The 27,523-nt window shown below is 41.2% G+C and overlaps 3 protein-coding genes across 4 annotated transcripts in view; 1 reads left to right on the top strand and 2 right to left on the bottom strand.

Moving 5' to 3' along the window:
• The window catches only part of tspan15 (tetraspanin 15), a 50,514-nt gene extending 50,130 nt beyond the window's left edge, over positions 1-384 (bottom strand). The window contains exon 1 of the mRNA XM_055930752.1: positions 217-384. Coding sequence (XP_055786727.1) covers positions 217-300 — 84 coding nt within the window. The 5' untranslated portion in view covers positions 301-384. The remainder of the gene's footprint in view (positions 1-216) is intronic.
• Positions 385-3,099: 2,715 nt separating this feature from the next.
• On the top strand, positions 3,100-6,689 carry tacr2 (tachykinin receptor 2). Its single transcript, XM_055930738.1, has 5 exons — positions 3,100-3,773; positions 4,946-5,140; positions 5,338-5,488; positions 5,738-5,934; positions 6,131-6,689. Exons 1-5 carry the CDS (start codon positions 3,376-3,378, stop codon positions 6,327-6,329), a joined length of 1,140 nt encoding a protein of 379 aa, XP_055786713.1. The 5' UTR covers positions 3,100-3,375; the 3' UTR covers positions 6,330-6,689.
• Positions 6,675-27,523, bottom strand: part of hk1 (hexokinase 1) — a 43,147-nt gene continuing 22,298 nt past the window's right edge. For both annotated transcript variants that reach the window (XM_055930689.1, XM_055930699.1), the window contains exons 3-18: positions 21,727-21,875; positions 21,452-21,571; positions 20,884-20,979; positions 20,406-20,505; positions 19,116-19,299; positions 18,805-18,960; positions 18,406-18,639; positions 17,799-18,103; positions 13,045-13,193; positions 12,695-12,814; positions 12,155-12,250; positions 11,740-11,839; positions 10,411-10,594; positions 10,123-10,278; positions 9,785-10,018; positions 6,675-9,499 (exon numbers count right to left, since the gene is read on the bottom strand). In XM_055930689.1, the coding sequence (XP_055786664.1) occupies positions 9,349-9,499; positions 9,785-10,018; positions 10,123-10,278; positions 10,411-10,594; positions 11,740-11,839; positions 12,155-12,250; positions 12,695-12,814; positions 13,045-13,193; positions 17,799-18,103; positions 18,406-18,639; positions 18,805-18,960; positions 19,116-19,299; positions 20,406-20,505; positions 20,884-20,979; positions 21,452-21,571; positions 21,727-21,875 (2,534 nt within the window). In that variant the 3' untranslated portion in view covers positions 6,675-9,348. The remainder of the gene's footprint in view (positions 9,500-9,784; positions 10,019-10,122; positions 10,279-10,410; positions 10,595-11,739; positions 11,840-12,154; positions 12,251-12,694; positions 12,815-13,044; positions 13,194-17,798; positions 18,104-18,405; positions 18,640-18,804; positions 18,961-19,115; positions 19,300-20,405; positions 20,506-20,883; positions 20,980-21,451; positions 21,572-21,726; positions 21,876-27,523) is intronic.

Genomic DNA, 27,523 nt, shown 5'->3' with positions numbered 1-27,523 from the left:
CTATAGGCTACAAGATCTGGCAACTGTCGATTCAATAGCACGCATCAAAAATCCTAATAGGCTACAATATTTACGGATTGCCCTTTTGTCACAAACACCAGCAAGGGATACATGCCGGAATGCGCGAGTCCGTTCATCCGCCGTGTGTTATTTGCATCGAGTCAGACTTGGTTATCTATTTGGCGACACGGGGATATTAAAGCATAGGCTACTCACCCAGAAGATAGTGGCATATACAATGACGGTAAACTTCAGAAAAACGTAGGAGAACCTCTCGCAATATCTAACATCATTGGACATGTTTGATCCTGAACGATGGACTTCCTGTTTCTCGTCCCCCACACTTTGAACTCTGTACCGCGTCGCCTCGTGCTGTCTGACCAGTTATTTGACTGAATAGATAGACACTGCGAGGAATGAATGGGGCACTTATGCCACTGTGGCTTCTGATTTTGGTAGGCTTGCTTACTTCATAAGTTAAAACAAATTGCGTTTCCTGATCGTTCCTCTATTTCAGTAAGGCAATCAATTCAGTTTTATTTTGGTTTCACTGTTGGAAGAAATTCAATGCATGAATCAAATGCACATATACAGGCATAATGAGTTATAGCCTACGTATTTATTTGGACAGTGAAGCTAAAACTTTACATTTCTCCATACTCCAGCATTTTGGATTTGAGAAATTGTTTTATATGAGGCGACAGTACAGAATGTCACCTTTTTTTAATTTGAGTGTATTTTCATACATGTTTTACCATTTACAAATGAAAGCATCCACATTAAAGCAAGGTACATTCCAAAAGCAATCGTAGGCTACACCATGAACAAATATGTATATTTTCTGACATTACAGACCAAACATATTTACTGGTAATATTTTATAATTAATTTATATGGACATGTAGGGTACACTGTATACAACACCTGGTTTTGATATAGGCCTATACCAAAGTTTTTCTTGCTTCCTTGTTTTCTTGTTTACCCCATATTTTGAGGAATATACAATCATTGATGTGGTTATTTGTAAGATTGTCTATAGGGTACTCTCAATGTGGTAGGGTAGGCCATGTCAAATGTAGCAACATTAGATTCTATTATGAATTTTGAAACCAAAACATGAAACTTCATGCACAAATGTACTGCCTTTTTTCAATATTATGTCAGCAGAGTTACATTCTAACCTTCTGTGTTGCCTGTCTGCAGATTCATTACAAATCTATTTTGATTAATTTGGCTTGCTGGTATTTGTCTCAGGTGGGGAGAGTACCTGGATGGTACCCAGACAGTGGATTTAATGTTGTTGATTTTAGACAGTAAGTTGAAAGAAGCTTTCATTCAACCTTTTCTTGCCACATACTGTATGATGTTGTTTTCTTGTGGTGGGCCACTTGAAATAGAATGGCACATAATCTGGTATGTTGAGCCTGAATCATTGGGGAGTGGTTGTCGGTGTGTTGGACTCTGAACCTTTCTACATCTCTCTCTCTCTCTCACCGTGTGTGTTTCGATGATATGCATGCTATTCAATGAGATATTCCATTGACATCTGGTTAACTCTGACTGCATCATCACCCTAAAGCTGCACCACATCCTTTTTGTATTCAATTCGATATCTTAATGAGTAAAAAAAATACAGCTGTATTGTAGACATTGCTCTGCATGCAGATATCATGTTCAGCTTTTGAAAACAACCGGGCCATAGTACTAATCCTCAGACTTTTATATTCCAATATCAATCAATGCTACACTAATGCAATAAATTACTAAGTGTCCAATTTGCAATGGACAAGTTGGTACCTCAAGAAATTGACCAAATGGCATCAATAGTGCAATATTAGCCCATGGGTATGTTGATATTTGGTAACATGGTGTCATTGTGGTTAAACCTCTTGACCCCTATCAGCTATATGGAGCCATTTGCCTGAAAGAGCCCATTGTAGACTGATGCAATTTCTCCATCTTCTATATAAAACACTTAAGCAATAAGGCCCGAGGGAGTGTGGTATATGACCAATATAAATTATAAACTGGGTCATTCGAGCCCGGAATACTGATTGGCTGACAGCCGTGGTATACTGTATCAGGCCATACACCACATGTATGACAAAACATGTCTTTTTACTGCTCCAATTACATTGGTAGCCACTTTATGATAGCAATAAGGCACCTCGGGGGGGGTTTGTGGTATATTACCAACTTACCACGGCTAAGGGCAGTTCTTATGCATGACGCAACTCCCTTAGCCGTCGTATATCGTATATTGGACATATACCACACCCCCTCGGGTCTTATTGATTAACTAACTCACTAACTCATATCCAGGGTTGTCACAGGAAGGACAAGATCGTCAAGGATGTCAGCCACCTGAGCCATGGCCTGTTCACCCACCTAGAAGGCGGAGACAGTACAGGTGCAACAAAGATGGGACCATAAGACTGAGAAACAACTGCCATCTCCAGCCCATCAGACTGTTAAACAATCATCAGTACCCTGCCCTGGTCACTTTAATAATGTTTACATACTGTTTCACCCACTTTATATGTATATACTGTATTCTAGTCATGGCTCATCCTATATAATACAGAATTGTTTAAAAATAAATGGTCTATTTTCTTAATTTATTGCTAGGTATTGCAGCACTGTTGGAGATAGCAACACAAGCATTTCACTGCACCTGTGATAACATATGCAAATCTATGTAGAGACCAATACATTTTGATTTGTACATTTAATCTGTTAGAGTTACTAGTTGCCTATCCAAAATTGTAATCATTAAGGAAACTTTGGATTACCCAAACTTTACAATTGTATTTTTTCTGATAACGTAGTAGATTAGTTACTGTTTTTTGTAATCATATTACATGTAACTGATAACATGTAATCAGTTACTCCCCAAACCTGCTCCTATTTGTGTGCCTGCTTTGCTTCATTGTGTTCTGCAGGTTTCTGGAAGTCTGCTGCATGCGGCTATATTTGCTATTTGTATTGACACCACTTCTAAAATCAGATGTTATTGTTGAAAGTGCGCATCTGTACTTTCACAGATGTTGTATCACACTGAAATCTCAAACCCTGCACTGTAGTAGGCTCCTGCTCACATTCCAAAACCGTAGCTCTCCAACCACTGCTGGCAGCTCAGTTTTACGCACGCGCCACTGGCAAGGCTCCAGAGGTTGGATGGAGCCCACTTCAGCCGGGGCTACCGTTACTCAGAAGATGGCTGGAGAGGGTACTCTGATTTAACAACATCTTAATGGTTCTGAAATGGATAGTTTTTGTTCAAGGAGAGGACAATGTGCTCGAGGAAGACATCTGAACTAATTATTAATTGTCCAATGCTGTTTCCAAAATTATTTTGTGCAATTTGAGGTAGAGATGGATACAACTTCGAAACCGTTCAACCTCTCAACAACCATATATTTTCAAGATTATGGAAACGAGACGACCATCAATCGTTTTGAACAGCCGGATTGGCAAGTGGCACTGTGGGCAATTGCTTATTCACTGATAGTGATTGTGTCTGTCACAGGAAATGTCACTGTAATTTGGATAATTTTGGCGCACAAAAGAATGAGGACAGTGACTAACTATTTTATAGTAAATCTTGCATTCTCGGACGTTTCGATGGCTACTTTTAACACTGTCTTCAATTTTGTTTATGCTATACACAACGACTGGTACTTCGGGTTGGGATACTGTAGGTTTCAGAACTTCTATCCCATCACAGCCATGTTTTCAAGCATTTACTCTATGGCAGCTATTGCGGTTGACAGGTAAGAACATACAACGAGCCTTCTTCCTATTATGTGATATAGCCTGCATACTCTAGTCTGTAGAGAACACGCAATTGTTCAGGGACATCAAAAGTAAAAATGTCCACTCAAACCATGGGGAATTTCTTTAATTTAGGCACGTTCCAAAGACATAATCATATCAACCTCTACAATGGCCGCATCAGTCAGATACATGTGTAATGACGCTACTTGTCATTGAAGTAGACAATAATCCAATAATCATCACATACGCTCATTTGTATTATATTTCTGAGTTATATTAAAATGTATTTTTAAATATAGCTTACTGGGCACTGTACATCCTAATGGTGCAATACATTGTAATTATCATATTATTGAATTTGCTTACAACATATTTACCATGTATCCCTTCAAAAGGTTTTATTAGTCCTGTCTGGGTGTGTGACAGACATGCACTGTGAAGTCTGTCTCTCTTTGTGCGGGTAAAAGAGCGCGCTAGCTTTCCTAAATCCACCTATTCTGTTGATATAAGGGCAATACGTATATTACTCTGTATATCCCTATGGAGCTATAGAATATAGCCCTTAAACAGTAGGCTATCTGTAAAGCTGAAGCGTTACGGGTTCCGCGATAGTAATGTAAAGGTAATTTACGATTGAGCCAACATATGCAGTGTTTACGGTGAATGCACTCTCGGCTAAAACGGGAACATTGCCATTTCAATTTCAATCACGCTGTAAAACTGAACTTCTGCGATGCGGATTTAATAGAGCCCTAGTTACATTCCCATTTAATCTCTGAACCTTTCTACATCTCTCTCTCTCTCTCTCACCGTGTGTGTTTCGATGATATGCATGCTATTCAATGAGATATTCCATTGACAGCTGGATAACTCTGACTGCTGCACCACATCCTTTTTGTATTCAATTCGATATCTTAATGAGTAAAAAAATCCACTGTATTATAGACATTGCTGTTTTCAAAGCTCTGATGAACAACAGTTACTCATATATTACAGAATGATTATCGGCAAAGTGCACTGCCATTCACTTATCATGACCGTGAGATTGTGATGAGTGAGCATCACCATGGTTTTCAGAACATTTCAGTCTTCAGCACTCTAAGCAGCATATGACATGTACTGTTATACATCTGTCTGTATCTGATTTTTGCTTGTTTCTCTTCCACAGATACATGGCCATAATTTACCCTTTGAAACCAAGGCTGTCCTCCACATCCACCAAGATTGTGATTGGTCTCATCTGGGCGGTGGCATTCTCCCTGGCTTTCCCCCAGTGCTACTACTCTGTCACCCAGCATTATCCACCACGGACCATCTGCATGGTCAACTGGCCTGATGACTATGGTGGGAAACACCATCTCACGTGAGACACCCACAATACCTTTTCCAGTAATGTGTGTCTGTCTAGACGTAGTTGCTATAATGACAACATAGATCAAAGTGTTTTCTTTTTTTCATGGTTAGAAATGGATGTTATGTCATGTTCGAAGACCAAGCGCACATTATCACATAATTCTGTCTGGAATACTTGAGCCTGAACAATATCCTACTGTCTCACAGATACCAGATAGCTATGATCATACTGATCTACCTGCTCCCCCTGCTGGTGATGTTGATCACCTACAGCCTTATTGGCCAGACACTGTGGGGCAGTGAGATACCGGGGGAGGCCTCAGATCACTACCAGAATCAGATCCACGCTAAACGCAAGGTCAGCTATGTCATATTAATGCAAAGCCTTGACTGAACAGTTTATAAGAACCTGCTTTTTAAAAAATGTGTATCTCTATTTACTTAAAGCATTGTGTCCAGTATTCCACCAGTATGGCCATTGCAAATACATACCAAAAACAAACGCTTCAAAGCAAGTGCTTAGACCCAGGTCTGGTCCACATAGTTGCCATGGCATCAGAGATGCTCGGCTGTCTCAGTGAGTTGTGATGTTTTGTGCTCCATGTAGGTGGTGAAGATGATGATAGTGGTGGTGATGACCTTCGCCCTGTGCTGGCTGCCCTACCACATCTACTTCATCCTGGGCAGCTTCAACAAGGAAATCTACATGCAGACGTACATCCAGCAGGTATACCTGGCCATCTTCTGGCTGGCCATGAGCTCCACCATATACAACCCCATCATCTACTGCTGCCTCAACCAAAGGTAAAGCCAGAGGGACATCACTAAACTCATATTGTGGCAGTTGCATGATATTATTGATTCAACAACCTACAACCCACCTTTTTAGGTTGAACTTTATTAATGAAGCAATAAAGCAATAGTTCATTTTGGAATGCTTGTCAACATTAGCTGGCTAACTTGATCTGGCTGATATTCCCTTTGGCATCTCTTTTTCTAGATTCCGCTCGGGGTTCCGTCACGCTTTCAGCTGGTTACCCTTCATAAAGGTGTCGGAGGAGGACAAGATGGAATTGCAGCACACACAGACCTTCAGGATGACACGCAGCTATCGCACTGAGAACACCAAGGGTACTGTGGTCCGCCACAACTCCACCCAACACGATGACCACACCACAGTCAAGCTCATGAAATGCTAAGGACACGAGGACATGCTCAAGCTCATGATGACAGTTGCTAGGAGAAGTCAAGTGAAACAAATCATGTTATGATTGTGTACAGTCACTCAGTCACGCCAAATACCTCACAGATGACTTAATCCAGGAGGAGAATGGGTTCCAGGAGAATGGGAAGGAGAACTTCCATAGCATTAGCACCAGGCCTTATATGTTGCTGTGTTTAGGTAGTGATATTATTTGTGTTGTTTTAGCATAATATTGGTATATGTTGTGTGGTACCTGGCTTTGTAGACCAGATTGTGAAACATGCAAGTGAACCCACTTGTAAATATTTGCTGAAATATAAAGTAACTGATAAGAGACTGATAAATTAACACACTTTATTAATAGTACACAAATTATATTACACAAATGAATAATGGGGTAACATCCACCACAATATAATTTGAGGAATGGACTGTGATATTTAAACTACACAGCTTATTTTTCAGTTCACCTCTGAAATATGTAACCACTGTAGTCCTAGTTCTCCAGTAGAATATATTTCAATCTTTTCTACAGCAATAGAACTGTTACCAAAATTCATACACAACAGAACTTGACTTGTAAGAGGCAACCTTTTAATAGTTTTGTGGCAAGGGGATTGAAAGTGTTAAAGTACCATTCAACAGTTGACACACCTACTCATTCAAGGGTTTTATTTTATTTTTACTATTTTCTACATTGTAGAATAAATGTGAAGACATCAAAACTATGAAATAACACACATGGAATCATGTAGTAACCAAAAAAGTGGTAAAAGATTTATTTTATATTTGAGATTTTTCAAAGTAGTCACCCTTTGCCTTGATGACAGCTTTGAACACTCTTGGCATTCTCTCAACCCTAGAATGAGTAGGTGTGTCCAAATTTTTGAGTGGTACTGTATATGGGATAGCTGTCGTGTCCCATAGAGCCCATGTTGGCAGCTATGGTGTAAAATGTTGAAAATAATCTTCAACAAGTGTTTGCCAGTGCAAGATGGTCCAATTAAAATAGTATTGGAGTACAGTAGCCATATACATTATTCAATGGTTCTCTGAAATCAGAAAAAAGACTATCAACACATTGTTTAGAACACGAAAACAGTCAAAAACAAAGCATGTGAATTTAAAAAGGATAATGTAATATGTGGTAACTGTTGCCTTTGTTAAATATCACAGTGCGTGTTGAATTTTTGTTTTGTGCCCTAGACTACTCTTTTTTTCATGTTGTGACTTGTGATGTGCTCAAAAAATTAAATTGTCAAAGTTATATCTCACTACATTTTTTGCTATCTATGGTGTCACATGATGTAGGTCATGCTTATTGTAATATTGTTGTATTTTGTAAAGTTGATATTGATATAGTGTAGCATAGAAAAGTCACTCCACTGAGGAATTGATACATTTAAAGTATTGTAAAATGTTACGCTGTGCATTATTGTAATATGCTGGTGCTGGCTACTTTGGAAATTAATTACGGCTATATTGATAACAGTGTAGACAACTCAGGTCAGATGACTTTCCACCTCAAGATAATTGCATATGCCAGTGTATTTCATAAATTACTTTATGAGGGCAGGTTCCTGTTAAAGTTATTTCTTCATAAAACATTGTGTTCATGTGCAGAATGTTATTTTAACATTACCATAACTGAAATTAAAAGCATATGTAGCTTTGCATGACTGTGCAGACATACCGTATTGTAGGTGAAATTATTTCACAAAATAACATACAATCTTGTTGCTAACATAGCATCTTTGTCCAGGGGCTTAACTGTTTAATTTATACTGTATTATTAATGTACTGTACTATCACTGGAACATTTCATGAACAAAACCTCAAAATGGAAGTGGACCTTTATTGAAAAAGTATTTACAATAGGTCTTTATCTGATGACTAACAGCTTTATATTTGGTTGCACATCAAAATAAATGTAATTGTAACCCAATGCATCCTTTTGACCAGTTTTGTGCATCTCTGATTGTACAAAATAATTGTATTCTAGATTTCTGACACTAAATAAGGTAAGCATTTAATATATAATCTTATAGCTATTTTCTTTCTTACAGTAAGGATTGAACATTCAACTGCAGCATACAAACATATGCTCACACACATCTTGCTCCATTCATTCTGTTATAAATGTCTTCTTTTGTACATTGTGCACGGCTAGAATTCAAGTCATTGTCTTATTCACAAAAGTCAGTTTTATTGATACCGTTGCTTTAGATATCTGATTTTCAGCAGGCTCTGATTGAATCTGGTCCTTAACATGACTCAGCCAAAGAGGTTTCACAAAGACTGCCAAAGCAATGCATTGAGGAAGCATCCTACAGCGTGGCTGCATTTACTTTTGAATGAGCTTGTGAGCAGCCTGCCCTTGAGCAATGAAAAGATACTCAAAGGTCAAGGAACAATGGTTCATTCATAACAACCCTAGAAATTCTATCAAGCAAATACAAAAAAGGTTGACATTTCATATCTTTGAAACACTTAAAGAAGAATGCCAAGTTAAAAATAAAAACCAGATTTCACAAGATAACTTCTTAACCTTGCAATGATTCTCCCTTACAACTCATTATGTCAAAACATCCACCCAATACAAAAATGAAATAAATAACATTTACATTTATATACCTGAGCAAGGTACACAACATTCAAAGCAGAAATATTTCCTATTATACATATACCCAAATGCCTAAAGCAGTGTTATAACATCACAAATAAGATGAACTCAAACAAAGAGCCCAGTTCCTTGCATACGGAATAGCAGATCAACACAAAGACCAAACGGCTGGTAATAGCAGGTGAAGAAGTGAAATTGTTTAAAGCATGTAAATGTTCTGTCATTGGTGCCCTTGAGATCTGCCCACCACAGGCGAACAATGGTTGGTTTCTGAAGCAGAGTGGTTAAGTGGAAAATACTGTAAGTGTCATTGCTAGAGTGGTATGCTACTATATGGAGAGAAAGAAGAGGAGGAGGAAGAGGAGTGGAGAGGGGGGTAAGCCAAACAGACTCAGCTCTTCTGCTCCTCCTGCTCACGCATGCGACAGCCCACAGCAGTGATGAGGGCTGCACCCTTGCCACTCCCGTCCTCAGAGAGAAGGAAATTGACGGTACACTTAGGGGCCAACTCTTTCACTGTCTGGTGCATGATCCCTGAGAAGCTGTGAAGGGATAGAAAAAGACATGGATAGTCTCACTTACACACTTGACTTTGTTCATGCTATTGTTACACTAAAAATGTAAATCAATGAAGCCATTCAGATGTAGGACTTGATCAAAGAGAATAGAGAACAGAAGGAATATATTTTATAACTGCAATAAACTACACAACCATTCCTGGCCCATACTCAACATTCATCATAATGTCATTGTCAACTTGAAACACACAGTTAATTACTATGATACATGTCATTTCAACCAATTGCAATCACATCATTACTACTCACTGTGGATGTAGCTTGTAGAGTGTTCCGTCCACCCCAACGGTGATGTCCATTTGGTTCAGCCCACGGTTCTCTCGGATTTTGTCGACAATGGCAGCCATTCCGGCTCCACAGAGCTGAGCCGCCCGGTGAGACACTGTACCACACACCTCCTTGACGATGATACTGTCATCACATGTGCTGTCCAGACCCAGCTGCTGCAGGATGGATCTCACCTGCAGTAGCGCCAACCGGTCACTGAGGGTAAGAGGACATTTTGTTGAGACCATTGCCCAACAAAAGGAAGTTATGATGACTCGGTCAGTTACCATTTCAATCGCAGATTAAAAATGTCTACCAACCTTTCAATCTGGGAGAGGAACTTAGTTTCGAAAATGCCTCTGGTCTTCAGAGTCTCAGATATCTGCCCTCTGAAGAGAAAGCCACGCTTCGTCAAGTCAATCAGGATGTTTCGCACAATCTCCCCGAGATACATACCGCTACACATCTTCTCATACCTGAGATGAAAAAGAACCACGATCATTTAGGTATATCTAGATCTCTAATAACGAGACTATTCAATATCAAATATCAACAAAAGTTAGCCGAAGTGAAGTAATTTCGATTGGGAGAGAGAGCAGCCCAATCACCTCTGTTTTCCAGGGTTGAGTGAAAAGTCATCCACAGCTTTGTCATATTCTGTCCTGATATCATCCAGGCACCCATTGTCCCCGAAGGCGCCCCACTCCATGTTGACACACATCCTCCCCACATCCCCCTCCACCATCTCAATGTTCCTCATCTCCTCCATGTAACAGGCGTTGCTGCCAGTTCCTGAAACCAGAAACCATACCATATTCAACAATCATACCTTTGACAGGTATCAAACAATAATAACAATAATATTATGTAGTTGTCTAGATCAGGTGTTCTCAAAGTGGGGTCCATGGAGGTACTGCAGGCCAAATCTCAAAATCTCAAAAATAAAATATATATATTTTTTACATTCATATTATTACATGAATATCACATGAACAACAGATTGTTGTTTCACCGTTATTGTAAAACCCTAGTTATTTTGTTGCTCTGACAAAGTCATTTCTGAAGATGATTTATTTCATGTGATTAGTAATTAATTTACATCTATCCCTCATTTTAAGGTCAACCCTATCACGTGAACTGAACTCTCGTTTAAATATGGTGAAACTATTCCTTTTAAAAAAAATTGGGAAAGAAACATTGAACATCTAATAGTCAAATCATAGAGAAAAAGCAGGTGAGCTAGTTCTAATCTTTTTGGGCAATTTTCTGGTGTCTTGTGGAAAAAACCTGAGCGGGGCTAGCATTACATTTACATTTAAGTCATTTAGCAGACGCTCTTATCCAGAGCGACTTACAAATTGGAAAGTTCATACATATTCATCCTGGTCCCCCCGTGGGAACTGAACCCACAACCCTGGCGTTGCAAGCGCCATGCTCTACCAACTGAGCCACACGGGACCTGCATAACAACAGCATAACAAGTCAACCCTGTTACTCCAAAAAATGAAGAACTATAGGCTACAAGAGTTCACTGCGGAGGCCCATCGGAGGCTTGACCACTTTGGCCAATCAGAAAAAAAAATAAAAAATCTAATTCAACATTTGCCATGATGTTTATAACATTATACTGACCTCCTCTTGTGAAGTGGAACCCAGAACAATGTGATTGACCACTTGGTGTTGCGGAGAACACCCAAACCAGAGTGGCCACCGCAAAGCCCAGGGAGCCTGACCATCTCTGGAGTTGCTGTAACCCTGCTTGGGATATTTAGCCTATATTTTGAGTATTGGTTGAGATGGAGAGCCCGTTCTAGTTTGATATGTCAGGGTGTGCAATTGGAAATGCAAATTGGGCCAAGTTGGAGGTAATAATGAATTAGGTGTAGTTTATTGAGATGCATGAATACACCACATCAAAAGCTACACGGATGACCAACCTGCAATCAGGCCGACCTCACAGGTAGGCTCTTCATATGCACATGTCATCATGGTCCCCACTGTGTCATTAACTACTGCCACCACGTCCAAGTCAAACTCCTGGAGAAACAACCAATAGAAACACATGTACAGGATGTCTCTGGGAAGCAATGCTTGCCGAAATGAGAACTTCATTTTTTATAGCAATACCACTTTAAAATATTGTATCACAACCTTCTATATCATGGCAAAAACTAACAAAAAGAGCAGCCTAAAGTTACTTTTGGTTGTCAATAGATGCCCATAAGATATCAGCTTTTATATTTTGTGTAATCCTGTAGAACAGGCACTAATACCAAGTCTTTCCTGCTCTGGACTCGTGGTCAGGAAAGACTTTGGGCCCCGGTTATAGTATCATGCCTTCTCTCCACTTACGTCTCTCCTTTTAATCCCCTCTCTGAGAAGTCCGACAACATCCTCCCCTTCACAGTCAGTGGCTTTGAAGCCTTTGGTCCAGGTTACCAGGATGCCCTGAACAAAGACAGAAAGATGTTCTATTAGTGACGTACACACACACGCACATGCACACACTTACGCACACACACACATATAATGGAATGGATGCCGATAGAATTATGGGTAATTTAGTCATTCAACAGTTTCTAAATTGGCCTACAACTGCATACATCATAATTATGCATTGTGACAGTATGGTATATCAGGAATAAAAAAAAAATAGAACTACAAAACACAGCAGAATATGAAGTGGTGGTGGCCAGCGGCATGTAACAGGACAACAAGCTTCTTATGAGCCTAAAAGGAAGCGCAGAATTGAAGATGGAGATCCCGGCTCAGTTTTGTGGCTGTATTTTAATATAGATATATAGACTATATAATATAGATATAATGAGCAATATGTCTGAGATGAAAAAGTTGATAGATGGCTGATTACTGTAAAAGAAGGAGTCAGCTCACCACATTCAAGCTGGTCTGTCTGCAGGGGAAGGAGAAGGTGAAACCCAGAGGCAGGCGAGTGTTCTTCATACCCATGTAGTCCAGGAAGTCAGATATGCACTGGACAATGTGGTCAAACAGCTGTGGGAAATGGAGGGTATTTTTCAACAAGCACAAGCACATTTGCTTAAGTTACACAGGTCAAAAAGGTTGGCTGTTAGAATATTCTTAACGTATGTCCTGTTGTATCTATAATAGGAGCTTTTGCATTTACAGTAACTTCCTTTTAAAATGTGTGAGACAACTGACATTGTTTTGGTACAGAATGAGATATATGTCCATACTCACAGGAAACTCCCAAACTTACTTACCTCCTCTCCAGTCCCCTGCATCACCTCCATAGGAATAGCATAAATTTTGTTATGCATCTCTACTGTCCGCCGCTTGCCACTGCGAATCTTCACCAACAGCACTCTAAAGTTTGTCCCTCCTAAATCCAAAGCCAAGAAATCACCATTTTCTGAAAAACACAACAAAATAACAATACTGTCTTTAGTAAAAAGAGATAATAATGGTTTGATTTTCCATAGTTTTTTATGAGACATAATTACACATTATAAAGGGTTCCTAAATGCTTATGAAAAGTCTTACAACGCATTGTACTTGTTGCCACTGTCATAGTCATTTGAAATCAGTGACAAACAGTGTGTCGAGTTGAATCTCTCATTGACATTGGATGTTTTGACTTGCATGAAGGTGTGGGAGTGCTGTGAAGTAATTGTGTTAGACTTAGAAATACTTTGACCTTAATCAGGGCACTGCAAGAAGTGCTAAGCCAAAAAAAATACACAATATCATATGTTTACATGGAAGCCTGGATTATACAGTAGCGTGTTAAAGCATTAACGAGTGATAAGGAGCTTTTAAGTTGTTGATATGGGTATATACAGCAGGGGGAGTAGAAGAGGGGTAAATTCCCATTTATGTCAAATGGAATTACAGTTTTTTCCAACTGCTTACACACGTTTTCAAAATTCTACACACAATTTCCAAAACTGCACACACAAAATGAAAAATGCCTCACATCTCCTTCAAAGTGTAACACTCCATTCAAAATGCCATAAACACATGTCAGAATGAAGCATTTGCATCAAATGGCAAATACTGCTTTCATAATAGTAAACTTTTGGATATACCATGTAAACACTGTTGTTCTAAATCTAAAGCTCTTTGGTCTTTCATAGGCTTATACAGTATATCCCAAAAGTGAGTACACCCCTCACATTTTTGTAAATATTTGAGTATATCTTTTCATGTGACAACACTGAAGAAATGACACTTTGCTACAATGTACAGTAGTGAGTGTACAGCTTGTATAACAGTGTAAATTTGCTGTCCCCTCAAAATAACTCAACACACAGCCATTAATGTCTAAACCGCTGGCAACAAAAGTGAGTACACCCCTAAGTGAAAATGTCCAAATTGGGCCCAAAGTGTCAATATTTTGTGTGGCCACCATCATTTTCCAGCACTGCCTTAACCCTCTTGGGCATGGAGTTCACCAGAGCTTCACAGGTTGCCACTGGAGTCCTCTTCCACTCCTCCATGACAACATCACGGAGCTGGTGGATGTTAGAGACCTTGCACTCCTCCACCTTCCATTTGAGGATGCCCCACAGATGCTCAATAGGGTTTAGGTCTGGAGACATGCTTGGCCAGTCCATCACCTTTCCCCTCAGCTTCTTTAGCAAGGCAGTGGTCGTCTTGGAGGTGTGTTTGGGGTCGTTATCATGTTGGAATACTGCCCTGCGGCCCAGTCTCCGAAGGGAGGGGATCATGCTCTGCTTCAGTACGTCACAGTACATGTTGGCATTCATGGTTCCCTCAATGAACTGTAGCTCCCCAGTGCCGGCAGCACTAATGCAGCCCCAGACCATGACACTCCCACCACCATGCTTGACTGTAGGCAAGACACACTTGTCTTTGTACTCCTCACCTGGTTGCCGCCACACACGCTTGACACCATCTGAACCAAATAAGTTTATCTTGGTCTCATCAGACCACAGGACATGGTTCCAGTAATCCATGTCCTTAGTCTGCTTGTCTTCACCAAACTGTTTGCGGGCTTTCTTGTGCATCATCTTTAGAAGAGGCTTCCTTCTGGGACGACAGCCATGCAGACCAATTTGATGCAGTGTACGGTGTATGGTCTGAGCACTGACAGGCTGACTCCCCCACCCCTTCAACCTCTGCAGCAATGCTGGCAGCACTCATATGTCTATTTCCCAAAGACAACCTCTGGATATGACGCTGAGCACTTGCACTTAACTTCTTTGGTCAACCATGGCGAGGCCTGTTCTGAGTGGAACCTGTCCAGTTAAACCGCTGTATGGTCTTGGCCACTGTGCTGAGGCTCAGTTTCAGGGTCTTGGCAATCTTCTTATAGCCCAGGCCATCTTTATGTAGAGCAACAATTATTTTTTTCAGATCCTCAGAGATTTCTTTGCCATGAGGTGCCATGTTGAACTTCCAGTGACCAGTCAGTATTGGAGTGTGAGAGCGATAACACCATATTTAACACACCTACTCCCCATTCACACCTGAGACCTTGTAACACTAATGAGTCACATGACACCGGGGAGGGAAAATGGCTAATTGGGCCCAATTTGGACATTTTCACTTAGGGGTGTACTCACTTTTGTTGCCAGCGTTTTGGACATTAATGGCTGTGTGTTGAGTTATTTTGAGGGGACAGCAAATTTACACTGTTATACAAGCTGTACACTCACTACTTTACATTGTAGCAAAGTGTCATTTCTTCAGTGTTGTCACATGAAAAGATATACTCAAATATTTACAAAAATGTGAGGGGTGTACTCACTTTTGTGATATACTGTATCTACATTTCAGTACAATGTTCTACAGTGAAAGTAATCTGCTGAGAGGGGTAACAAGTACACTGTAAACACCAATGCAATGTAGAAAGAGAAAATATTTATTAGGCCAAACATTACTGTTGTATACAGTAGCATACAACAAAACCATAAACATATGTAAACCAAAAGTATATTCTTTAGAATACAGTAAAGAACACAATTGTGTGTGTGGGGTCCCGGGGGGGGGGGGGGGGGGCAGTCCAGGAATTGGAAGGGAGGGGGCAGTCACCAGTGCTAAGCTACGCTTCATCTCTTCTCCAGCCTGGGTCTGGCCACAATACTTCATCCACATCACAAGATACGTTTTCTCTTGCCAAACATCGAGGGAAGTATCTCCTAGCATGGTGTATCCAACCTTGGACAGAGGCAACCTCTATGTCCCCACATGCGCCCTCCATTGCCTGGAGAAGCGGCATGCAGGCATAGGGTTGGCGAACATACACTTTCCAGCGCCAGGCTGAGAAGAATTCCTCTATGGGATTTAGAAAAGGTGAATATGGGGGTAGGTACAAAACTACAAATTGTGAATGGGTGGCAAACCAGTTTTGGACCAGAACAGCCCGATGAAAACTAACATTGTCCCATAAAACCACAAATCTAGCAGGCTCCTGATCTGGATCAGGGACAAGCATTGTGTAAATTGCATCCAGAAAAGTGAGCATATGGCCAGTGTTGTACGGACCCAGTGTGGCATTGTGATGGAGGACCCCGTTTTGAGTGATGGCAGCACACATAGTTATATTACCCCCACGCTGTCCAGGGACATTGGTAATTGCCCTCTGTCCTATTACATTTGTTCCGCGGCGCCTGGTTTTGGTGAGGTTGAAGCCAACCTCATCCACATAAATAAATTCATGGCGAATTACATGGGCATCCAGCTCCAATACTCTCTGTAACAGACAAAAGGATATACAGATGAGTAAATATGGTATGTCTGAAGTACTGGAAGTAGTGTTGCATACATACCTCTACAAAGTCATGTCGCATATTCTTGACTCTGTCAGAGTTTCTCTCAAATGGCACCTTGTAAAGTTGTTTCATCGTCACTCGGTGCCGTTGGAGGAAGCGTTGTATGGTCGACAGGCTTACAGCATTGATGTTGTTAAATATGGTGTCATTATTCAAGATATGCTCTCTTATCTCTCGAATCCTAATTGCATTGTTGGCCAAAACCATATTTATAATTGCAGTCTCTTGTACATCTGGAAAAAAGTGTCCTTGTCCTCCATGATGTCTTTGCCTTTCCACTCTGTACAGAATTCAAACACAGTATGTGTTCAGCATAGGAACTGTAAACAATGTACAAAAAATTGTAGTACAGCATGATAACCAACCTCATTCATTCAATGCAGTGCAGTAAATGGATGGCTTAGAGTTACAAATGTTTATGCAATACTATGCAGTCATACGTATTTTACAGTACATTACTGTAATGCTAAAATAGTCATTAGATAGTTGCATACCTGTTCTCATTTCTGAAGGTTGGAATTATGGACGCCACTGTAAATCGACTCAAGTTGGGCAGGACTCTCAGTCCAGCCTCTCTCATGGTCAAACCGTGGTTGATCACATGATCAACAAGTGTTGCCCTAATCTCATCAGAGATGGCTCTCCTTCTTTCTCTTCTTTGCCCTCGTCCTCTTCTTCCTCTTCCTCTCCCTCCTACTCCTCTTGCTCTCTGTCCATTGTTGGCATCCATTGTTCAAAACAGGTAATCTGACCGTTGACCTATTTATAGGCCTATACTACAGTAAAGCAGTGATTGGTTAGTGATCAGTTAAGCTATTAGTGTTTGCACATGTGAGGAGTGTGTGTGTGACCTAGTGAATAAGTGTAGCATTTTGATTGGTTGTGTTTGGAAAAGGAAAGCAAGTCACTTCCTGTTAGATTTTTGTGTTTTAGGTAGAGAATTGTGTGTAGTGTTTTGAAAAAAGTGTTTTATGCAATTGACAACTGAGTAAAAGGCTGAGAAATAGCTTATGGTTTTGGATATTTGGTGTGTAGTTTTTCACTTTGAGTGAGAGGTTTCAAAAATCGTGTGACATGAAAAGATTTTGTGTGTAAGCAGTTGGAAAAAACTGTAATGGAATGAATCTCTAAATGTTTTGTCACAGAGCTAAACCACTCTGGTCAACTGGTAGATTCACAGTCTGGCAAACTAGTTTAAATCCAAGTTGAACTTCTCTCACCTGATCCATCTGGTGTGCTGAGTACATATGTGGGCCACATCTTGACGGTGGCGCTGTTATGGGTCTTTTTCCCAAGGCCGTTCTGGATCTCCGTCCTCATCCTCTTCTTCACCTCCAGCAGCTGGTCACTGGTCAGTCTGAACTCAGCCAGGGTCTCTGTGATCTGACAACGCTGGTCAGCCAGCCGGTAGGCCACAGCGGTCACCATGGCAGCGCCCTTGGAGCTCCCGCTCTCTGAGAGCAGGAAGCGGACATCTGACTCAGGAACTAGGCGGCGGACTGTTTTGTGGAGACGCCGGGCATATCTGAGGAGATGGGGAGGGTGATTCTCAGTCAGACAAAAATCCTGACCTTTGATTCTCACGTGTAACTCAACCTTTTATGTATCTCAACACAAATCGGGCTCTTGGCCCTAGTACCTAAAATATAACTTTGACATCTGTATTCTGTATCAATGTCTCTTTTTCAAAGTCCATTGTGGTATTCCTTAAACCATTTCACAGAATTGCATAGCTTCAACGCAAGATACAGAATTAAGATGCACAATAAGAGCTGGGTACAGTCTACCTTGTACCCAGGGGGCCCTCTACTGGTATAGGCTACTCACTGCGGGTGCATCTTGTAGAGAGAGCCGTCGATGCCCACAGTGGTGCGTAGGCGAGGGTTCCCTTTGTTGTCCTTTAGCCTGGAGAGGATGCCTCCCAGAGTGGCAGCGATGAGGTTGGCTGATCTGTGGGAGACTATGGTGCATACGTGCTGCACAGCAATGCAGTCATCTGCGGATGGTTCCACGCCCAGGCGACCTAGGATATCCTTGGCTTTAGTGAGGCCTTCTTTACTCCTGGACAGTGACAGGTTTGGAGAAGAGATGAGCTCAGTGGTGGCAAATAACATTACAAAGGTGTACTGTAATGGTGGGCAGTCTCAAAGCAGTGCTCAGTTTGCAAATGGCTACATGACACAAGTCATCTAGACCCTAAAGAAAATAAAACTGATTGACACCTACTTTTCAATGGAAGAAACGTGTTTGGTTTCAAATTTCTCTTTGGTAAGAAGTTCAGGCGTTATCCGACCCTCAAACAAAAATCCCTCTTTGGCCATCTTGACCAGGATGAGTCGCACAAGTTCGCCCATGTACATCCCGCTGACCATCTTCTCAAACCTGGAGAGAAAAAGATACAATATGTTGCTAAACTGAGTGAAAAGGTGACATAAAAGATGGCTACTACTATCTATCAATGCACTTAACTGATTATTGCATGTCTTAAAGAAATTTGGGAAGGTCTGATTTATAGTGTATTAATATGTGGGACATACAGCTGTTTCCCTGGGTTTAGAGAGCCCCTGTCAATTTCTCTGTCGAACTCTGTGCGAATGTCCTCCAGCATTCCATCGTCCCCAAAGCCTCCCCACTCTGTGTTGATACACATTCTGCCCTCGTCTCCCTCCACCAGGTCAATGTGCCTTAGCTCCTCCATGTAACAAGCATTAGTACCTGTGCCTAAGGAGATACCAACAAACAACACGGGAGTAATGCAAAAGTAAAAGTGTACCCAATGAGCTTCAGCTCGGCTTGAACAAAAATAGGGTAAAAGGGTGATCAGCAAGGGCACATTGAAACCAAACACAGCACTATCTGTTTTGACTAAAGGATTGAACATTTTGGAATAAATATAATTAAACACCCACACCGGTAGAAATCCACTTTTTCAAGCTGAAAAACAATGTCCAAAACTTACCCATGATGGTGCATAACGATTTAAGTCAGTAAGTCATAGTTTTAGTCAAATTCTGATATATTTTGGCTTGAAGTGACAAATCTGAACTGCCCACTTTGTGCAAATCCGTGTGAATGTTGTGTCATTTCCTATGATATAACATAAAAATTATTTTCAGCCTACGTTTAATTTCAGGGTTGGTTTTTATTTGAATATTACCACCCACCAGCATGGCAATGTTTATTAAACCTTTTCTCAATAGGGGGGCGCCCTTTCGACAGCCTACCTACGAAAAGTTGCACCATGTCCATTACAATGAAGAAAAACGCATATCAGCTATTTTTCTATAGTTATGGATATTATCTGAGCTTCATCTTATTTGTCAAACTATTTCTATGGTGTATTCACGGCCGCAATTTGTGGAAGATGTCAAAACTTTGGCGATAACAATTGATGGCAAAGTCAAAGATAGACCAGTGGTTTCCATCTGTGACGAAGTTTTCCCTAAATCAATGCTTATGACAAATCCAGCTCCAGAACAAGCCATCGATCGAGCTGGCTAATCTTTTGAATACAGTGTAGTTAAAAAAAAACAGCAACAACAGACAACATTAGCCTGCTAGATATGGTTAGCAAGCTAGCTAGCTAGCTAGATAAGGTTAGCATGCTAGGTGGCCTATTTGTTGATGTTTAACTCCATGTGGAAATTCCTACACCCAATTCATAAATATGTATAAGTAGCCTTTGTCATTCTTCAGAGGTGGAAGCTAGACGTGCATTTTCTCTCTAAGACAGGAAATTACATTGAAATAGTGGCACCAACTTCTTTTGTGTGGGGGGGGGGGGGGGGTCCTTTAATGGTCTGGTGGGAGGTAAATGGATGTTATACCTATGATGATACCAACTTCACAACGCTGGTCATCAAAGCCACAGGTCATCATGGTTCCAACTGTGTCATTGACCACTGCCATGATGTCTGCGTCATAGTCCTGAAAAGCACAGGGTTACAATTATACAACCATGGTGCAACAGATTTGCTTATGACTGAACTTCCCATTGGGCACAGACATCAGTTCAACATCTAGTTTTGATTTACATTTGGTTGAGTTGTCAACTAACGTGAAATCAACCAACAATTTCACCATGTCATTTTATTTAGGTTAAAAGTTAAAAGTTGGGTGAAAAAAAAATTACCTTATGTTGATTACTTTTTACAAATCCAATCAGTTATCCACGTTCGTTCAACGTCATCATATTTAATTTTTTGGTTAAAATGATGTGGAAACAATGTTGATTTCTAGTAGTTTTTGCCCAGTGGGTTCATTGTCATTGCATTAGGCAAGCGTGCTTAAAAACATCAAACCTACCCCACGTTTTTTGATGGCCTTGTTCAGAAGAGTCACAACGTCCATTCCCTCAACTCCACTGGCTTTAAAGCGTTTTGTCCAAGTGAGCAAATAACTCTACAAAAGACAAACAGGCAGCTAGACTAAAGATCACTGATAGTATGATATGATCTGTCTTCAAAACTGAAGCTAATACAACCGTCCGTGACAGGAGTCCCATAGGACGGCACACAAATGGCCCAGCGTCGTCCGGGTTAGGGAAGGGTTTGGCTGGGGGGGCTTTACTTGGCTCATCGTGCCCTAGCGACTCCTTGTGGAGGGCCAGGTGCTTGCAGGCTGATACCGGTCGCCAGTTGAATGGTGTTTCCTCCGACACATTGGTGCGGCTATCTTCCGGGTTAAGCTGCGAGCTTGGGCGGGTCATGTTCGGGAGGACGCATGACTCACCCTTTGCCTCTCCCGAGCCCGTTGGGAGTTGCAGCGATGAGACAAGATCGAAATTGGGGAGCAAAAGAGGGGTAAAATAAAAAAACGAAGCTAATAACTGAAGCTCAGGTGTACAGAACTATTGCCTTGTTCATTCTCTCACCTCATTCAGTTTGGTTTGTGCACAGGGGAAGGAGAAGGTGAAGCCGACAGAAAGCTTCTTATCCTTGATATTCTGCTTCTCCATGAAGTCACCCAGGCACTCTGCAACATGGTCAAACAGCTGCAAGAGAAAGGAAAATAATTCAGTTAGGGATGGTTATCTCAAAAGCAATCTGTGCACAAGGAGAGACTGTAATGCACACTTTATATTTATTTCCCTGGTCACTAGACTTTTAGACATTTATATACGGTAAGAGTTTGAAAGGTACCCCATACCCGAGTGCCACTGCCATGGATGATGTCCTCTGGAGTGTCATAGATCTGGCTCTCCATCTGAACTGTCTGCTTCTTCTCATGGGACACCTTCACTCGCAGGATGCGGAAGGCCGAGCCTCCCAGATCCAGAGCAATGAAGTCCCCCTTCTCTGTAACAAGCATAACAAATAGGCATGTGCTCACAGCAAGCAAGTATGTGAACTGTGAACAGAGGCATCATGTCCACTGAAACAGAAGGGGAACCTACTGATCGAGGTACGTGGGTTACAGTACTACAGGCGGCAGTGAGTATGTTCACATGCACAGTAATAATTCGATATTAAACAGATTATGCAATAGTCATGTAAACATCGCTGCCAAAGGTGCTTCAACAAAGTACTGAGTAAAGGGTCTGAATACTTATGTAAATGTGATACCAGTTTTTTTTTTTTTTCATAAATTAGCAACACATTTTTCCCCCGGTTTAGCTTTGTCCTTATGGGATATTGTATGTAGAAGGATGAGGGGAAAGAACAATTTAATCAATTTTAGAATAAAGCTGTAACAAAATGTGAAAAAAGTCAAGGGGTCTGAATACCTTCCGAAGGCACTGTATGTCTGAACTCAGAATGAAATGTGCTTCCCAAAAATAACATGGTTGCTGTGGTAAAACGTTTATTTTGATTGCCGATTTGCCATTAGGTATGTGAGAATGCTGTTCATTGATTACAGCTCAGCTTTCAACACCATTGTCGCCTCCAAGCTCGTCACCAAGCTTAGGACTCTGGGTCTGAACATCTTCCTCTGCAATTGGATCCTGGTGGTGAGGTTAGGTATCATCACCTTCACCATGATGACCCTCTACACAGGGTCCCCACAGGGGTGTGTGCTTAGTCCCCTCCTGTACTCCCTGTTCACCCACGACTGTGTGGCCACGCATGACTCCAACACCATCATCAAGTTTGCTGACAACATGACGGTGGTAGGCCTAATCACCGGTGATGATGAGTCAGCCTACAGGGAGGAGGTCAGTGTGGTAGTGTGGTGGCAGTGTGGTGCCTCAACATCAGTAAGACCAAGGAGCTGATCATGGACTACAGGAAACTATGCACATACATTTATACTGACTCTAAACTCTGACTCGCACACTGTTGTGGAAATTCAGTACTGAGAGAGATTTGGTCATTTCTTCACACAATCATCTTTATTTAATATTGATTAATTATTGCAATACTGAGACTGGTCGACCCCCCACCCTTGAGTGTTGGACCGAGTAACCTAACCATTACACAAATGCAGAGTACTATATATAGCTGACACTAACAATGCTCAGTTATGGTTGGTTCAACCCCCCTCATGCAGATTGGGGCATCATAAGCCACTCTGGGTTCATCCTGTCATTATCTGCATGTGGGTTGTTGTCTTAACCCCACCCTGGCTTAGTTTCCCATATGCAAGGATGATTTTGAGACGATGAAGCATTGTTCTACTCCTAAGCTATCTCTAGTAAAACACATTCTTGTCTCTGTAATGCAGTCTTTAACCCATTTGTCAGCTCAAGCCATCTCCAGTGACTGTACGCCCTGAATAGCTGCAGGGAACTAGAGTGGAGTCCATGAAAACAAAGACACTAACAGGACAGAAATATCCTCCTATTTGTTAAGTATTAATTGCTAACTATTAATATCAAACAAATCAGGTAAATATGTAATTTTTCTATCACATTCCCCCATTTTGAGAATTCTTTCAACTTAAAAGTAAAATTAAAAGGTTTAAAAATAAATGTATTCAATTTAGTGCCTAATGAACATAACCCAGGACAAGCATCATGATCCCATTATGCATAAGGCATCACCTATGGACCCTATGTTCAATTAGCATAAACCTGCTATAGTTCCTGAGTGTTATCATTAAACATTTCAATTTGGTAATGGATATACAGTATATCACAAAAGTGAGTACACCCCTCACATTTTTGTAAATATTTGAGTATATCTTTGCATGTGACAACACTGAAGAAATTACACTTTGCTACAATGTAAAGTAGTGAGTGAACAGCTTGTATAACAGTGTAAATTTGCTGTCCCCTCAAAATAACTCAACACACAGCCATTAATGTCTAAACCGCTGGCAACAAAAGTGAGTACACCCCTAAGTGAAAATGTTCAAATTGGGCCCAAAGTGTCAATATTTTGTGTGGCCACCATTTTCCAGCACTGCCTTAACCCTCCTGGGCATGGAGTTCACCAGAGCTTCACAGGTTGCCACTGGAGTCCTCTCCCACTCCTCCATGACGACATCGCGGAGCTGGTGGATGTTAGAGACCTTGCACTCCTCCACCTTCCGTTTGAGGATGCCCCACAGATGCTCAATAGGGTTTAGGTCTGGAGACATGCTTGGCCAGTCCATCACCTTTATCCTCAGCTTCTTTAGCAAGGCAGTGGTCGTCTTGGAGGTGTGTTTGGGGCCGTTATCATGTTGGAATACTGCCCTGAGGCCCAGTCTCCGAAGGGAGGGGATCATGGTCTGCTTCAGTATGTCACAGTACATGTTGGCATTCAATGGTTCCCTCAATGAACTGTAGCTCCCCAGTGCCGGCAGCACTCATGCAGTCCCAGACCATGACAGTCCCACCACCATGCTTGACTGTAGGCAAGACACACTTGTCTTTGTACTCCTCACCTGGTTGCCGCCACACACGCTTGACACGATCTGAACCAAATAAGTTTATCTTGGTCTCATCAGACCACAGGACATGGTTCCAGTAATCCATGTCCTTAGTCTGCTTGTCTTCAGCAAACTGTTTGCGGGCTTTCTTGTGCATCATCTTTAGAAGAGGCTTCCTTCTGGGACGACAGCCATGCAGACCAATTTGATGCAGTGTACGGCGTATGGTCTGAGCACTGACAGGCTGACCCTCCACCCCTTCAACCTCTGCAGCAATGCTGGCAGCACTCATACATCTATTTCCCAAAGACAACCTCTGGATATGACGCTGAGCACGTGCACTCAACTTCTTTGGTCGACCATTGCGAGGCCTGTTCTGAGTGGAACCTGTCCAGTTAAACCGCTGTATGGTCTTGGCCACCGTGCTGCAGCTCAGTTTCAGGGTCTTGGCAATCTTCTTATAGCCCAGGCCATCTTTATGTAGACCAACAATTATTTTTTTCAGATCCTCAGAGAGTTCTTTGCCATGAGGTGCCATGTTGAACTTCCAGTGACCAGTCAGTATGAGGGAGTGTGAGAGCGAAGGCACCAAATTTAACACACCTGCTCCCCATTCACACCTGAGACCTTGTAACGCTAACGAGTCACATGGCACCGGGGAGGGAAAATGGCTAATGGGGCCCAATTTGGACATTTTCACTTAGGGGTGTACTCACTTTTGTTGCCAGCGGTTTAGACATTAATGGCTGTGTGTTGAGTTATTTTGAGGGAACAGCAAATTTACACTGTTATACAAGCTGTTCACTCACTACTTTACATTGTAGTAAAGTATAATTTCTTCAGTGTTGTCACATGCAAAGATATACTCAAATATTTACAGAAATGTGAGGGGTGTACTCACTTTTGTGATACAGTAATCCCTCGTTTATCGCGGGGGTTACGTTCCGAAAATGACCCGCGATAAGTGAAATCCGCGAAATAGAAAACTTTTTTTTTTTTTTACAATTAGCAACTATTACATGTATACAAATACAGTGACTCACGTGTAGGCCGTTTCACTGCTCTTCAGACTGGGCCGCTGCATCCTGACTGCGCTCTGCAGTGTTCTCTTCTTCTGAAGCCCGCGGTGCAGGTGTGTTTGTTCGGGAGAAGAACATAGTGATAGGCAGCTGTTGTCGCTCTTTTTTCTTCTTTGCAAAAAGATCCTTGTACACCGACATGCCACCATCGATTACGTTGGAGAACTGTAATGAACGGCTCATCAAAGGGTCCCATTCCTCAGCTACTCGCTTAAGTTCAGTGGCCATTCGCACCATGGTTGCTAAGCGATGTACGTACACATAACTGCACGAGACGACAAAATGATAGCACAATTCGTAGCATGTTTTGATACAAGAAGCGGGAGTGAGTTTTTAGCGAATCAGAATGCAGAGCACAATGCACCAAAAAAAAAAAAAAAATGCATTATGAAAATCCGCGAAATAGCGAATCCGCGATAAGTGAACCGCGAAGTGGCGAGGGATCACTGTATACTGTAAATCAAATAGATTAAGATCAGTTTCACTCTCAGGATCAGAGTTTACCCCTCCTTTTACCAGGGCATGCTGAGAATAGTCTCAACATAGTACACAACTTATTTACCCAATACATTAATTGCTCCACTCATATAGTTAACATACTCAAACTTACTCAAATCAATCAGTCAGTTTTAAAAAATTATTTTGTTTCCAAATCCTATTTCAAAACCCAATTAATTATCCAACCAAAATGTTGAATGACATTGCTCAGTGATTCACATTGGTTCTATCACTCAAAATGAAAACTCTCAATTTAACATACATCAACACTGGCAACACTACATCCATATTAACATACAATATATTCACCTTATAATTAACCCAATCAACTCTCTCGTCGGGGTTATAATTACAGATCAGTATCTCAATGCATTCTTACCCTAAATAACTATACATTTAGCACTGTAGACCTCCCCCATCAACCTGATACCCCAAATAACAATTTCAGATAAGTCTAAATCAATTACGGGCACAGTTGACCAACCCCGTCCCTTCTCTGACACTCAATCTTCTGGCATTTCTTAATTTTCCTTCTTCAGATAGCTTCACAATTCAAAGTGTATGGCCCATGATAATGTCTCACCTGAACCCCACCACAACTCCTATTATGTCTTTTTCATTTGCCAACCAGTATACCAGCAATATGAGAGAACTGGATGCTGTACACCGGTTGCTGGCTCGGACTCAGGTCTCTCGATAGAAGTGGTGCAGGACAGGGCGTAGGGAATGGCATTTCTTCAGCCGGTTAGAAGGGTTTTTGAGGTCCACACCCTGTTTGGTCAAATTATCCCTTTCGTGCGTTTAGATACCATTTCCACCTTAACCTCGAGAGGACAAATCAGAACAACAATTCAATTCAGTTAATTTCTGATCCAGGAAATCCAGACAAGCATTGACTATATGACAAATTATTACTTCTACCAATATTCTTAATGCAAATCTCTAAAACAAATGTTGAAGAAAATAACACATTCTGTTGAAACATCTTTTTCCAAATTAGCTTATCACACTGTCAACCTCATCGCAGTCATAGGATCAGGAAATTATCCCAATCATCCAGCAGACCCAATCTGGTGAGATTTATCAAAACAAAACAGAACAAACAAGGCAACAACACACTCCTTCATACATCACTCAATACATACCTACAAATCACTCAAGGTGTGTAAACTTCAATCCAAAAACCAAAGAAAAATGGTAATTCCCCCATTTTGACACATAATTCACCTTATTAACTAATGTGTAAAAACAACAACACTTCCTATTAGTTATAAAACTTCTCCGTAATTATCAGCATTACAAATGACCTTCAAATCATCATCCAATGTCTCTCAGCTTTCCAGCAAGGGTGATCAAATCCCACTAGAAAGTCAGGACAGAAGTCAGATGTCATTCAAGCCCTTCAAACGAGTGTTTCTTACTAAACTCAGCAAAAAAATAAACGTCCTCTCACTGTCAACTGCGTTTACTTTCAGCAAACTTAACATAACAAGATTCAACAACTGAGACATAAACTGACCAAGTTCCACAAACATGTGACTAATGGAATAATGTGTCCCTGAACAATTGAGGGG

This window comes from Salvelinus fontinalis, chromosome 1 (genome assembly GCF_029448725.1).
Source record: "Salvelinus fontinalis isolate EN_2023a chromosome 1, ASM2944872v1, whole genome shotgun sequence".
In the NCBI taxonomy this organism is placed as follows: domain Eukaryota; kingdom Metazoa; phylum Chordata; class Actinopteri; order Salmoniformes; family Salmonidae; genus Salvelinus; species Salvelinus fontinalis.
Note: the sequence above shows the minus strand (reverse complement) of the source record. Positions and strands in the feature narration are given on the sequence as shown.

Excerpts from the sequence above, each read along its gene's own strand:
- tacr2 (XM_055930738.1), top strand. The coding sequence starts at position 3,376 with ATGGATACAACTTCGAAACCGTTCAACCTCTCAACAACCATATATTTT. Across the intron at positions 5,141-5,337 it reads GGTGGGAAACACCATCTCAC|ATACCAGATAGCTATGATCA; the intron begins GTGAGACACCCA and ends ACTGTCTCACAG. Across the intron at positions 5,935-6,130 it reads TACTGCTGCCTCAACCAAAG|ATTCCGCTCGGGGTTCCGTC; the intron begins GTAAAGCCAGAG and ends CTCTTTTTCTAG.